The following is a 14,866-nucleotide window of genomic DNA, read 5'->3' as shown; positions in this document are numbered from 1 at the left end:
TGGGGAAGGGGTATAGTCAGAGGGACAGAGGGAGAAAAAGGAGAGAGAGAGAAAGAATGTGTATATGAATAAATAACGGATGGGGTACGAGCGGGAGGTGGAGCATTAGTGGAAGTTATATAACGTCGACTGTACCTCTTCCTAGAGATGCTGCCTGGTCTGCTGCGTTCACCAGCAGCTTTGATGTGTGTTGCTCAATGTAGCTAAGTCACTTGTACCAGATGGTGTACACCCCAGGGTTCTGAAAGAGGTGACTGAAGAGATTGTGGAAGCATTAGTAATGATCTTTCAAAGACTGGAAAAGTGCAAATGTCACTCCACACTTCAAGAAGGGAGAGAGGCAGAAGAAAGGAAATTACAGGCCAGTTACTCTGATGTCAGTGTTTGGAAAGTGTTTGGAGCACATGATAAAATAGGCCATAGTCAGCATAGTTTCCTTAAGGGAAAATCTTGCCTGACAAATCTGTTGGAATACTTTGAAGAAATAACAAGCAGGATAGACTGAAGAGAATCGGTTGATGTTGTGTACTTGGCTTTTCAGAAGGCCTTTAACAAGGTGCCACACATGAGACTGCTTAACAAGATACAAGCCCATGGTATTACAAGAAAGATTCCAGCATGGATGAAGCAGTGGCCGATTGGCAAGAGGCAAAGAGCGAGAATAAAGGGAGCCTTTTCTGATTGGCTGCCGGTGACTGGTGGTGTTACATAGAGGTCTATGTTGGGACCAATTCTTTTTACGTTATGTGTTGATGATTTGGATGATGGAATTGATGGCTTTGTTGCAAAGTTTACAGGCGATATGAAGATAGGTGGAGGAGCAGGTAGTTTTGAGCAAGTCGAGTGGCTACAGAAGGTCTTAGACACATTAGGAGAATGGGCAAGGAAGTGGCAGATGGAATACAATGACGAGTATTGTATGGCCATGTACTTTGATAGAACAGAGAGGTATCCTTTTAGACCAGAGATGAGGAGGAGTTTCTTTAGCCAGAGAGTGGTGAATCTTGTGGAGTTCATTGCCACGGACAGCTGTGGAAGCCAAGTCTTTATGTATATTTAAGGCAGAGGTTGATAGATTCTTGATTGGCCGGGGCATGAAGGGATATAGGGGGAAGCCAGGAGATTGGAGCTGAGAGTGTAAATCTGCTCCTGTATCTTAAGGTCTTATGAATCTACTATGCCATTTCATCATGGCTGATCCATTTTTGTCTCAGCCCCAATATCCTGCCTTCTCCCCATATTCCTTCATGCCCTGACTAAACAAGAATCTATCAACCTCTGCCTTGAATATATGCAATGACTTGGCTTCCACAGCCACCTGTAGCAACACATTCCACAGATTCACCCCTAAAATATTACTAAAAATATCCAGTCTAAATGGACTCTATTCTGAGGCAGTGTCCTCTGGTCCTAGACTCGCCCACCACAAGAAGCATCATCTCCCTCACTTTAGTGAACTCGAGTGAGTACAGACCCAAAACAATCAAATGCTCTTCATGTGATGAGCCTTTTAATCCTGGAATCATTTTTGTGAACCTCCTCTGAACCCTCTCCAATGTTGGCACATCTTTTCTTCAAAAAATGGCCCAAAACTACTAACAATACTCCGTGGGGCCTCACCAGTGCCTTATAAAGCCTGAACATTACATCCTTGTTTTTATATTCTAGTCCTGTAGAAATTAATGTTAATATTGCATTTGCCTTCCTCACCACTGACTCAGCTGGATAATTAACCTTTAGTGAGTTATTACCTTTGCAGCATCATTTTCCAGCAGTCCGATAAATATCCTTACTGCCTTTTACTCTTTATATATTTGAAGAATCTTTTAGTATCTTCTTTAGTATTATTGGCTAGCTTACCTCTGTATTCCATCTTTTCCCTCTTTATTGGTGCTAGTGATGCAAAAAGACTTATCAAAAAGGCTGGATCTGTCCTTGACTACAACATAGACTCTTTTGAATTAGTGGTAGAGAGGAAGACACTCAACAAACTGTTATCTTTTATGGACAATCAGGCACATCCTTTCCATGACGCAGCAGAGCATCCTTTCCAACAGGCTCATTCAGCTCCGCTGTCACAAGGATCGTTAAGAAAATATTTCCTCCCAAATACAATAAGCATACAAAACAGTTCATCTCTGTGAGACAGGCCAACACACATCATAGTACAATAGTCTCTGTTTCATTATTTCGTACATTATTATTACACAGTATTGTATATAATTGCACATTGGTAAATTATTATTGTGTATGTTATTGTTCTGTACTTTATCTTTAGTTATTATTATTGTATTTATTATTATTTACTATTATTGCTAAGTGTGTTTTTAAACATTGCTGCTGTAACAAAATAATTTCACACTCCAGATTAATAAAGTAATTATTATTATCAGTATTATTATTATTATCTTTTTTAGTTGTCTTCTGTTGGTTTTTAAAAGATTCCCAATCCCCTAACTTCCCACTAGGTTTTGCCCTATTTTGTGGCCTCTTTCTGGTGTTTATGTTGGCTTTGACTTTCCTTGTCAGCCATGGTTGCATCATCCTTTAAAATATTTTTTCTTTGGAATGGATTGACCCTATGCCTTCCAAATTGCTCTTAGAAACTCCAGTCATTGCTGCTCTACTAGTGTTCCCTTTCAATTAATTTTGGCCAATTTTCTTTCTTTCTTTCTCTCTCTCTCTCTCTCTCTCTCTCTCTCTATCTATCTATCTATCTATCTATCTATCCCATAGGATGATGATCGTTCCTTCCAAGGAACAGAGTGTGCATGAATGGATTTAGGTGAGTAGGGGGTTGCACAGGTCCAGACCCACCTTCGCGACATCCCTTCCCAGATCCAGCGGCATGGTGGGGTCCAAGACGGTTGGGGGGAGTTCTGTTGCAGTGAATGGCCAGACCAAGCCGATGCAAAGGATGCCCCTTCCTCGCTTCACGGCACGTGTTTGCTAAATGGCCGTTGACCCTACGAGAGGGTTTATCCACCCTTTGACTGGTCTTATTTTTTGTCCTGCAGGGTGTCTAGCCACCCTCCTCACAAGGCAAGCCTGGTGGGGGAGCCGGTTTAGTCGCCGACCACCGGACCATGCGACAGGTAGTACTGGGTTACATGGTACCAGTAGCACTCAGATGAGTGACCTGACCTGACTCTTAAGCCTCCACAATTCCCTTTGCTCCACTGTAAACTGATACATCTAACTTTAGCTTCTACCTCCCAAACTGCAGGGTGAATTCTATCATATTATGATCACTGTCCACTAAGTGTTCCTTTATCTTAAGCTCTCTGATCAAATCCTGTTCATTGCAATACACCTAATCCACAATATCTGATCCTCTATTGGACTCAACTACAAGCTTCTCAAAAAAGCCATCTTAGAGGCATTCTACATACTTCCCCTCCTGAGATCAAGCACCAGCCTGATTTTCCCAATCTACCTGCGGGACGCGGAGTGAGCCGGGAGCAGAGTGAAGGCTTAAGGGCTTTGTCTCAACAGGCTTAGGCGGAAACAGGCAAGGAAGGTTTGGTATTCATTTTTTGTTGTTATTTGAGGAGAGGGGCAGTATGAGTGTGAGGGCAGCTTGTTGTTCTCGACGCCGGATGTGGGAGGCCCTGGAGTCTCCAGGCCTCCCGGACGTCCACATCTGCGCCAGGTGCACCGAGATGCAGCTCCTAAGGGACCACGTTAGGGAACTGGAGCTGCAGCTCGATGACCTTCGTCTGGTCAGGGAGAGTGAGGAGTTGATAGAGAGGAGTTACAGGCAGGTGGTCACACCGGGGCCACGGGAGGCAGACAAGTGGGTCATGGTTAGGAGGGGGAAGGGGAAGAGTCAGGTAATAGAGAGTACCCCGGTGGCTGTGCCCCTTGACAATAGGTACTCCTGTTTGAGTACTGTTAGGGGGGACAGCTTACCTGGGGGAAGCGACAGTGGCCGTGCCTCCAGCACAGAGTCCGGCCCTGTAGCTCAGAAGGGTAGGGAAAGGAAGAGGAAGGCAGTAGTAATAGGGGACTCTATAGTCAGGGGGTCAGGTAGGCGATTCTGTGGATGCAGTCCAGAGACCCGGATGATAGTTTGCCTCCCTGGTGCCGGGGTCCGGGATATTTCTGATCGCGTCCAAGATATCCTGAAGTGGGAGGGAGAGAAGCCAGAGGTCGTACCAATGACATAGGTAGGAAAATGGGAGAGGTGCTGAAAGGAGAATGTAGGGAGTTAGGAAGGGAGTTGAGAAAAAGGACTGCAAAGGTAGTAATCTCGGGATTACTGCCTGTGCTACGTGACAGTGAGAGTAGGAATGCAATGGGGTGGAGGATAAATGCGTGGCTGAGGGATTGGAGCAGGGGGCAGGGATTCAAGTTTTTGGATCATTGGGACCTCTTTTGGCGCAGGTGTGACTTGTACAAAAAGGACGGGTTACACTTGAATCCTAGGGGGACCGATATCCTGGCAGGGAGATTTGCGAGGGCTACTGAGGTGACTTTAAACTAGAATGGTTGGGGGGTGGGAATCAAATTAAAGAGACTAGGAGACAGGAGGTTAGTCCACAAATAGAGAAAGCTAGTAGACAGTGTGTGAGGGAGGATAGGCAGGGGACAGAGATCAGGAGCACTCAGACCAAAGATGTAGGGGACAAGGAAGAAAAAGATAATAAAGTTGTTTGCTCCATTAAGGATAAACAGAGAGTAAGAGGTGGAGAGTTTCTTAAATGCATCTACTTTAATGCTAGGAGCATTGTAAGAAAGGTGGATGAGCTTAGAGCATGGATTGATACCTGGAAATATGATGTTGTAGCTATTAGTGAAACATGTTTGCAGGAGGGGTGTGATTGGCAACTAAATATTCCAGGATTTCGTTGCTTCAGGAGTGATAGAATAGGAGGGGCAAGAGGGGGAGGTGTTGCATTGCTTGTCAGAGAAAATATAACAACAGTGCTCTGGCAGAATAGATTAATGGACACATCCAGAGAGGCTATTTGGGTGGAATTGAGGAATAGGACAGGTGTAGTGACGCTTATAGGTGTGTATTATAGACCACCTAATGGGGACCAAGAACTAGAGGAGCAAATTTGTAAGGAGATAGTAGATATTTGTAGTAAGCACAAGGTTGTGATTGTGGGAGATTTTAATTTTCCACACATAGACTGGGAAGCCCATTCTGTAAAAGGGCTGGATGGTTTGGAGTTTGCAAATGTGTGCAAGATAGTTTTTTGCAGCAATACATAGAGGTACCAACTAGAGAAGGGGTAGTGTTGGATCTCCTGTTAGGGAATGAGACAGGGCAGGTGACCGAGGTACGTGTTGGGGGGCACTTCGGGTCCAGTGATAACAATACTATTAGTTTCAATATAATTATGGAGAAGCATAGGACTGGACCTAGGTATGAGATTTTTGATTGGAGAAAGGCTAACTTTGAGGAGATGCGAAAGGATTTAGAAGGAGTGGATTGGGACTATTTGTTTTATGGGAGGGATGTAATAGAGAAATGGAGGTCATTTAAAGGTGAAATTTTGAGGGTACAGGATCTTTATGTTCCTGTTATGTTGAAAGGAAAGGTTAAAAGTTTGAGAGAGCCATGGTTTTCAAGGGATATAGGAAACTTGGTTCGGAAAAAGAGAGGGATCTACAATAAATATAGGCAGCTTGGAGTTAATGAGGTGCTCGAGGAATATAAAGAATGTAAAAAGAATCTTATGAAAGAAATTAGAAAAGCTAAAGGAAGATACAAGGCTGCTTTAGTGAGTAAGGTGAAAATAAATCCAAAGGGTTTCTACAGTTATATTAATAGCAAAAGGATAGTGAGGGATAAAATTGGTCCCTTAGAGAAGCAGAGTGGACGGCTATGTGTGGAGCCAAAAGAGATGGGGGAGATTTTGAACAATTTCTTTTCTTCGGTACTCACTAAGGAGAAGAATATTGAATTGTGTAAGGAAAAGGAAATAAGAAGGGTAGTTATGGAAAGTATGACGATTAAAGAAGAGAAAATACTGGCGCTTTTAAGGAATATAAAAGTGGATAAGTCTCTGGGTCCGGACAAGATATTCCCTAGGACCTTGAGGGAAGTTAGTGTGGAAATAGCAGGGGCTCTGACAGAAATATTTCAAATGTCATTAGGAATGGGGATGGTGCTGGAGAATTGGCGTATTGCTCATGTGGTTCCATTGTTTAAAAAGGGTTCTAAGGGTAAATCTAGCAATTATTGGCCTGTGAGTTTGACGTCAGTGGTGGGTAAATTGATGGAAAGTATTCTTAGAGATGGTATATATAATTATCTGGATAGACAGGGTCTGATTAGGAACAGTCAACATGGATTTGTGCGTGGAAGGTCATGTTTGACAAATCTTATTGAATTTTTTGATGAGGTTACTAGGAAAGTTGACAAGGGTAAAGCGGTGGATGTTGTCTATATGGACTTCAGTAAGGCCTTTGACAAGGTTCCACACGAAAGGTTAGCTAGGAAGGTTCAATCGTTAGGCATTAATATCGAAGTAGTAAAATGGATTCAGCAGTGTCTGGATGGGAGACGCCAGAGAGTAGTGGTGGATAACTTTGTGTCAGATTGGAGGACAGTGTGTAGCGGTGTGCCTCAGGGATCTGTACTGGGTCCAATGTTGTTTGTCATATATATTAATGATCTGGATGATGGGGTGGTAAATTAGATTAGTAAGTATGCAGATGATACTAAGATAGGTGGCATTGTGGATAATGAAGTAGGTTTTCAAAGCTTGCAGAGAGATTTGGGCCAGTTAGAAGAGTGGGCTGAAAAATGGCAGATGGAGTTCAATGCTGAAAAATGTGAGGTGCTATGTTTTGGTAGGACTAATCAAAATAGGACATACATGGTAAATGGTAGGGCATTGAAGAATGCAGTAGAATAGAGGGATCTAGGAATAATGGTGCATAGTTCCCTGAAGGTGGAATCTCATGTGGATAGGGTGGTGAAGAAAGCTTTTGGTATGCTGGCCTTTACTAATCAGAGCATTGAGTATAGGAGTTGGGATGTAATGTTGAAATTGTATAAGGCATTGGTGAGGCTAAATTTGGAGTATTGTGTACAGTTCTGGTCACCGAATTATAGGAAAGATGTCAATAAAATTGAGAGCATACAGAGGAAATTTACTAAAATGTTGCCTGGGTTTCATCTCCTAAGTTACAGAGAAAGGTTGAACAAGTTAGGTCTTTATTCTGTGGAGAGTAGAAGGTTGAGGGAGGACTTGATAGAGGTGCTTAAAATTATGAGGGGGATTGATAGAGTTGATGTGGATAGGCTTTTTCCACTGAGAGTAGGGGAGATTCAAACAAGAGGACATGAGTTGAGAGTTAAAGGGCAAAAGTTTAGGGGTAACATGAGGGGAAACTTCTTTACTCAGAGAGTGGTAGCTGTATGGAATGAACTTCCAGCAGAAGTGGTTAAGGCAGTTTCGATGTTGCCGTTTAAAGTTAAATTGGATAGGTATATGGACTGGAAGGGAATGGAGGGTTATGGGCTGAGTACAGGTCGGTGGGACTAGGTGAGAGTAAGAGTAAGAGTTCGGCACGGACTAGAAGGGCTCAGATGGCCTGTTTCCATGCTGTAATTGTTATATGGTTATATTGAAATCACCTATGAGTATCATAATATTGTCCTTTTGACATACTGTTGTAAATTGTAGTCCACATACCGACTACTGTTTGGAGAACTGTATATACCCATCAAGATCCTTGTACCCTTAGCAGTCTCTTAGCTCTATCCACGATTCTACACCTTCTGATCCTGAGTCATCCCTTTCTGAGGATTTGATTTCACTTTTTACAAACAGGGTTACCCCACGCCCTCTGCCTACCTGCGTGTCTATTCAATATAATGTGTATCCTTGGATGTTAAACTCCCAGCTATAATCTTCTTTCAATAGTTCAAAGGTTTAATTCTATGTCAGAGAATGTACTCAGTATGCAAACTGAAATCCTTACTCTTCACAGAAAGAAAAAAATACAAATAATGCATGACAAAAAATGTTAGAACCCCAAAGCCCCCCTACCCCCTCCCACGCACAAGCAGCAGTAAAGCATCAAACCTCCCCCTCCCTGTCCTCCCACGTAGCAGAAAGCACTACCCACCACTCAAGCTCCCAAAGACCACTGGCCATCACCTTGACACTTCAACAGGCCCTCTCAGTAATGAGGAAGAGAGAGATATCGCTCCTGCATCAGTGAGAGGAGAGTCCAACAGCTCGCTGTTCCGATGTGACAGTTTGCAGTGTTAATCATTTTGTTCCCCCGACTCAAGAGTCAGCAGACTCTATCAAGAGAGAGAGAGAGAGAGAGAGAGAGATTGATTAGAGAGCTTAAGGTAAAGGAACACTTAGTGGACAGTAATGATAATATGATAGAATTCACCCTGCAATTCGGGAGGTAGAAGCTAAAGTTAGATGTATCAGTATTACAGTTGAGCAAAGGGAATTATAGAGGCATGAGAGAGGAACTGGCCAAATTGATCGAAAGGGAACACTAGTAGAGCACCAATGACTGGAGTTTCTAAAAGCAATTTGGAAGACACAGGGTAGATCCATTCCGAAGAAGAAATATGCTAAAGGCAGGATGATGCAACCATGGCTGACAAGGGAAGTCAAAGCCAACATAAAGACCAAAAAGAGGGCATAAAATAGGGCAAAACTTAGTGGGAAGTTAGGGGATTGGGAAGCTTTTAAAAACCAACAGAAACAAACTAAAAAGTCATAATAATAATAATAAAGTAATAATAGTGATAATAATTAATTTATTAATCCGAAGTGTGAAATTATTTTGTTACAGCAGCAATGTTTAAAAACCCACTTAGCAATAATAGTAAATAATAATAATAAATATAATAATATTAACTACAGAATAATATTAAGTACAGAAAAATAAAATATGCAATAATAATTTACCAATGTGCAATTATGTGCAATAATAATGTACGAAATAATGAAACAGAGACTATTGTACTATGATGTGTGTTGGCCTGTCTCACAGAGATGAACTGTTTTGTATGCTTATTGTATTTGGGAGGAAATATTTTCTGTAACGATCCTTGTGACAGCGGAGCTGAATGAGCCTGTTGGAAAGGATGCTCCGCTGCTTATTCAGCAGGTCATGGAAAGGATGTGCCTGATTGTCCATAAAAGATAATAGTTTGTTGAGTGACTTCCTCTCTACCACTAATTCAAGAGAGTCTGGATTGTAGCCAAGGACAGATCCAGTCTTTCTGGTAAGTCATTTTGCATCACTAGCACTGATAAAGAAGGAAAAGATGGAATACAAAGGTAAGCTAGCCAATAATATTAATAATACAAATAATGAATGACAGAAAACGTTAGAACCTCAAAGCCTTTCTCCCCCCAATGCACAAGCAGCAGTAAAGTATCAAACCTCCCTTTTCTCATCCTCCTACGTGTTCCAGCAAAAAACACCACCCACCATGCAAGCGCCAAGGACCGTTGGCCATTACCTCGACACCTCAACAGGCCCTCTCTCTCAGTAATGAGGAAGAGAGAGATATCACTCCTGCAGCAGTGAGAGGAGAGTCCAACAGCTCGCTGTTCCGATGTGACAGTCTGCAATGTCGCTTATTTCAGAATCAGAATCAGGTTTATTATCACCGGCATGTGATGTGAAATTTGTTAACTTAGCAGCAGCAGTTCAATGCAGTACATAATCCAGCAAAGAGAGAGAAAAAATGAAATAAAACATAATAAATAAACTAGTAAATCAATTGCGTATATTGAATAGATTATTAAAAAATGTGCAAAAACAGAAATACTGTATATTAAAAAAGTGAGGTAGTGTCCAAAGCTTCAGAGTCCATTCAGGAATCGGATGGCAGAGGGGAAGAAGCTGTTCCTGAATCGCTGAGTGTGTGCCTTCAGGCTTCTGAATCTCCTACCTGATGGTAACAGTGCGAAAGGGCATGCTCTGGGTGCTGAAGGTCTTTAATAATGGACACTGCCATTCTGAGACACCGCTCCCTAAAGATGTCCTGGATACTTTGTAGGCTAGTACCCAAGATGAAGCTGACGAGATTTACAACCTTCTGCAGCTTCTTTCAGCCCTGTGCAGTAGCTCCCCCACCGCCCATACCAGGCAGTGATGCAGCCTGTCAGAATGCTCTCCAAGGTGCAACTATAGAAGTTTTTAAGTGTATCTGTTGACATATCAAATTGCTTCAAACTCCTAATAAAGTATAGCTGCTGTCTTGCCTTCTGTATGACTACATCAATATGCTAGGACCAGGTTAGATCTTCAGAGATCTTGACAATCAGGAACTTGAAGCTGCTCACTCTCTCCACTTTTGATCCCTCTATGAGGATTGGTATGTGTTCCTTCATCTTACCCTTCCTGAAGTCCACAATCAGCTCTTTCATCTTACTGACATTGAGTGCCAGGTTGTTGCTGTGGCACCATTCCATTAGTTGGCATATCTCACTCCTCTACTTCCATTCCCTGACTCGAGAAGCAGCAGACTCCCTCACAATTGAGACAGCGAGAGAGAGAGAGAGGACTTGCGAGGGATCACTCAAGTTCAGAGGCCGCTGTCTGGATGTTTTGATCTCCTGCAATGCTTTAGTCAGCACAGGGCTGCACTCCGAAGGCATACATCTTCCAAGCCACTCCTGCAGATCCCGAACCACAGGCCGCTCGGTGGGTTCCAAAAAGTGAGAACTCACCGTCCGTAAAGAGCGTAGTTTGAGCATAGCTGTAGATCATGGACTCCAACAGAACCCCAGCCACCATGTACAGGGAGAAACGGACACGAGAACAGAAATTCAAACTGTTTTGCGGATGAACTCAAAGAAGTTCCCCAGGTCTACAAAAACCTCTGATGCTATCTTTCAGCCATAAATCAGTGATGCCCACAAAGTCATACATGCCTATCTCTAACTGTGTTACAAGTTCATCTACCTTATTCCATATATTGCATACATTCAAATATAACACTTTCTTCGATTTTGTCCACCTTTTACATTGACTGCAATTTCACCCTATCATCACACTCTCCTTGCTAGCAGTCTCACTATACATTGCCTCTGCAAACCAATTATCCCATCTTCAGCCCTGTCACTTTGGTTCCCATTCCCTTGCCAAATTAGTTTAAACCCTCCTGAACAGCTCTTGCAAACCTTACAAGGATATTGATCCCCTTGGGTTCAGTTGTAACCCACCCCTTCTGAACAGGTCATATCTTCCCCAGATGAGCTCCCAATGATCCAGAAATCTGAACTCCTGCACCCTACACTAGTTCCTCAGCCTCGCATTTATTTGCCAAATGCTCCTAATCTTACCCTCACTGCTGCATGGCACAGGCAGCAACCCAGAGGTCATTACCCCAGAGGTCCTGCTTTTCAGCTTTATACACAGCTCCCTAAAATCGCTCTTCAGGACCTCCTCACTTTCCTTCATATGTCATTGGTGCCAATATGTACCAAGACTTCTGGCTGCGCATTAATCCCCTTTAGAATGCTGTAGATCCAATCTGAAACATCCCTGACCCTGGCACCTGGGAGGTAACATATTATCTGGGTGCCTCTATTGCACCCACAGAATCTCGTCTCTGTTCCTCTGACTATGGCATCTCCTATCACCAGAGCAGTCCTCTTCACCTCTATTCTCTTCTGAGTCACAGCACTAGACTCCGTGCTAGAGACCCCATTGCTGTGGCTCTCCATAGTAGGTCTGCCCCCTCAACAGAATCCAAAGTGTTATACTTACTATTGAGAGGAAACTCCACAGCTGTCCATTTCCCTTTCTTCTCCTGACAATCACCCAGTTATCTTCCTCCTGTAACCTAGGGGTGACTACCTCCATGTAGCTCCTGTCTATCACGTCCTCATTCTCCTGTTTGAACTGAAGGTCATCGGGCTGCAGCTCCAGTTCCTTAACACGTTCTCTGAGGAGCTGCAGCTCAGCGCAGCTGTGGTCCTCCCGAATTCCCACATCTCACACACAGAATAAACCACTGCCCCTGAAGCCATTTTCACTTCACTAACTGATGAGAAATGAAGAATAAATAAGAAGAAACTTGCCAGATACTTACCTCGCCCAAGCTTCATCTCGCCTATGCTTGATTAGCCAAAGCCTTCTCACTCTAACACTGTCCCACTCACACGACGGACGCTCCAACAGTGACTGCTCTGCTTGCCCCTGCCTTATTTTTATCCACCCTTGCTAATAAATCGTGTTCACTGGACGCAGTTCAAACTCTAAAAACAGCCGTGAGGCACTCATTTTTAATCTTCAATTCCACACCTGTGTGAAGTTACCTCTTCTTCTTATTCTCCCATTCATTGATTGGGCGAGGTCAAACGCTGAGCTACTCCAATCTTTTCAGCTACCTCTTTCAGAACTCTGGAGTGTAGTCAATCTGGTCTAGGGGATTATATTCCTTCAGTCATTTCAGCTTCCCAAGCACCTTCTCCTTGGTAATAACAACTACACCCTGTTCTGTCCTCTGACACTCTCGAATTTCTGACACCTTTTTGAGTTGAAGCCCATCTGCCAATTTTCAGCCCAGATCTGCATCCTATCAATGTGCTGCTATAACCTTCAACAACCTTTTGCACAATCCACAACGTCACCAATGTTTGCATCATCTGCAAAATGCTTATGCCTCTCATTACTTTAAACAATTCTAAAAGGTTGGCCCTCATTCTTCTACTTATAAGGAATAAAGAAACAGGCTCCTGCACCAACTAATGCATGATGAACAAATGGTTCTGTCCAAGCCTGTCCCACTTTCATACCACATTTTTTTTTACACAAAGTTGCCCCTGAAATTTCTCTTAAATCTTTCCCTCCCACCTTAAACCTAGTCCCTTTATTTCCTGATTACTCAACCCAGGGAAGAAGACTGAGTGTATTCGCCCTATCTATGTTCTTGATGACCTTATACACCTCTGTAAAATCATTTCTCAGTTTCCTATGCTCCAAAGAATAAAATCTGAGCCTATCCAATCTCTCACTGTAATTTAGTCACTCAAGTCCCGGCAATATCCTTGTAAATGTTTTCTGGACCCCATAGTTCATCATTCAGATGAATGTGCAATTCATCGGTAGATTTTATCCTTACTTTCCGAAATTATTGTGTGTTATGTGCACTGCTGTGCTTTACACCCTGGTCCAGAGAAACACTGTCTCATTTGATGGTATACATGTAGATAGTTAAAAGACAATAAACTTAGCTTGACTTCGGCTCGACCAAAACTGAACACAATACTCCTCACCAACCTTCTGTAAAACAGCACCCTGACTTTCCAGCCTTTGTCCTCAATTTTTCCTGATCGATGAAGGCCAGCATGCCGAAAGCCTTCTTCTCCACCCTGTCTAATTATGGCTCCAACTTCAGAAAGCAATGGACTGACAAGGTATGCCTTTTCTGCGACACTCTGCAGGGTTCTACTAGTCACTGTGAAAGTCCTACTTTGAAATGACATTCTGAAGTGCAAGACTTTACACTTATCTGAATTTATTGTCCATCCCTATTTCTCCCTGAGAAAGATGGTGGTAACCTACCTTCTTGAACTACTAGAGTCCTTCTGGCAAAGTATTCCAGGATCCAGACCAGTGACAATGAAGGTCTGGCAATCAAGCAGATAGAGGAGCTGATTAAATCAATGGATGGTGAGCTATGGTGGTGAGTGCACAGGCATTTCATTCGCAAGGGGATGATTTGCACAGGAACAAGGCCACGTGCTTATTGCAGAGGAAAATCTAGCCATGTTCTCTGTGACACCTGCTTCCTAACCCCAGTATATGTTGTAGGTTCGTCTTTATGTGGAATTCATTGCCACAGGCAGCTGTGGACTCCAAGTCTTTATGTATACTTAAAGCAGAGGTTGATAGATTCATGATTGATCAGGGCATGAAGGGATACGGGGAGAAGGCAGGAGATTGGGGCTGAGAGGAAAAATGGATCAGCTGTGATGAAATGGTGGATCAGATCTGATGAGCCAAATGGTCTAATTCTGCTCCTATATCTTATGGCCCTATGGTCTGAACAATTAACAGGTTGTAAATTTAGCATTCTTTCCCCCAGGGTTTGGTGTTGTGCGTCCTCAGTTGGTAAATTCCAGTGCTAACATTGAAGTTAACACAGGAGTGACTCTGCATATAAATTGTACTGCAACTGGACATCCTCTACCAGTGCATGGGAACATACAGCTTATCACACCCCATGGAAAGGAAGTTAATGTAAGTATTTTAAGAGGCTACAGCTTCTCCCAACTTTAAAAATTCAACGGTTCTTTTCAGAATTAGAATCAGGTTTATTATCACCTGTTGTGAAATTTGTCTTTTCTTGTGGCAGCAGTACAGTGCAACTCGTAAAAATAATATGTTTCCCAAAAAAAACCCCATTAATAGCATAAAAGTGGAGTAGTCAGGTAAGTGTTGAAGGTGAGATAGTGATGCCTGACTTCAGTGGTCAGAAAGATGTTGAGTCTTTTATTAAGGATGAGGTTTCAGGCTACTTGGAAGCGCATGATAAAGTAGGCCAAAGTCAGCATGTTTCCCTTCAGGGGAAATTTCTCGATACTTTTCAAGGTAAACTTTAAGCCTAATCCTTTGACCGCTTTATTTGGTATTGTTGGAGGAAAGGATGTTATTTTGGAATCACCTGACTTGGCACATTTTGTCTTTTATTTCTCTTACGACCAGAAGGATGCTTTTGCTTAAATGGAAAGATATGACCCCTCCTATTCACGCTCAATGGTTACGTGATGTGATGTCATGTTTAAATTTAGAGAAGGGTCGATGTTCAATCTCTGAATCTAGCCAAGACTTTCAAACATTGTGGGGACCTTTCTTGAATTATTTTCAAAATCTTTGATTTGCTGTTAAAGCACAGATGATGACTAATAAT

The 14,866-nt window shown here is 42.8% G+C and overlaps 1 protein-coding gene across 1 annotated transcript in view; it reads left to right on the top strand.

Moving 5' to 3' along the window:
• Window positions 1-14,866, top strand: part of tek (TEK tyrosine kinase, endothelial) — a 244,066-nt gene that overhangs the window by 90,324 nt on the left and 138,876 nt on the right. Inside the window, exon 8 of the mRNA XM_072258228.1 lies at window positions 14,042-14,196. Within this exon, the coding sequence (XP_072114329.1) occupies window positions 14,042-14,196 (155 nt within the window). The remainder of the gene's footprint in view (window positions 1-14,041; window positions 14,197-14,866) is intronic.

This window comes from Mobula birostris, chromosome 5, assembly GCF_030028105.1.
Source record: "Mobula birostris isolate sMobBir1 chromosome 5, sMobBir1.hap1, whole genome shotgun sequence".
Classification (NCBI taxonomy): domain Eukaryota; kingdom Metazoa; phylum Chordata; class Chondrichthyes; order Myliobatiformes; family Myliobatidae; genus Mobula; species Mobula birostris.
The sequence above is the reverse complement of the archived record's forward strand: the minus strand, read 5'-3'. Positions and strand labels throughout refer to the sequence as shown.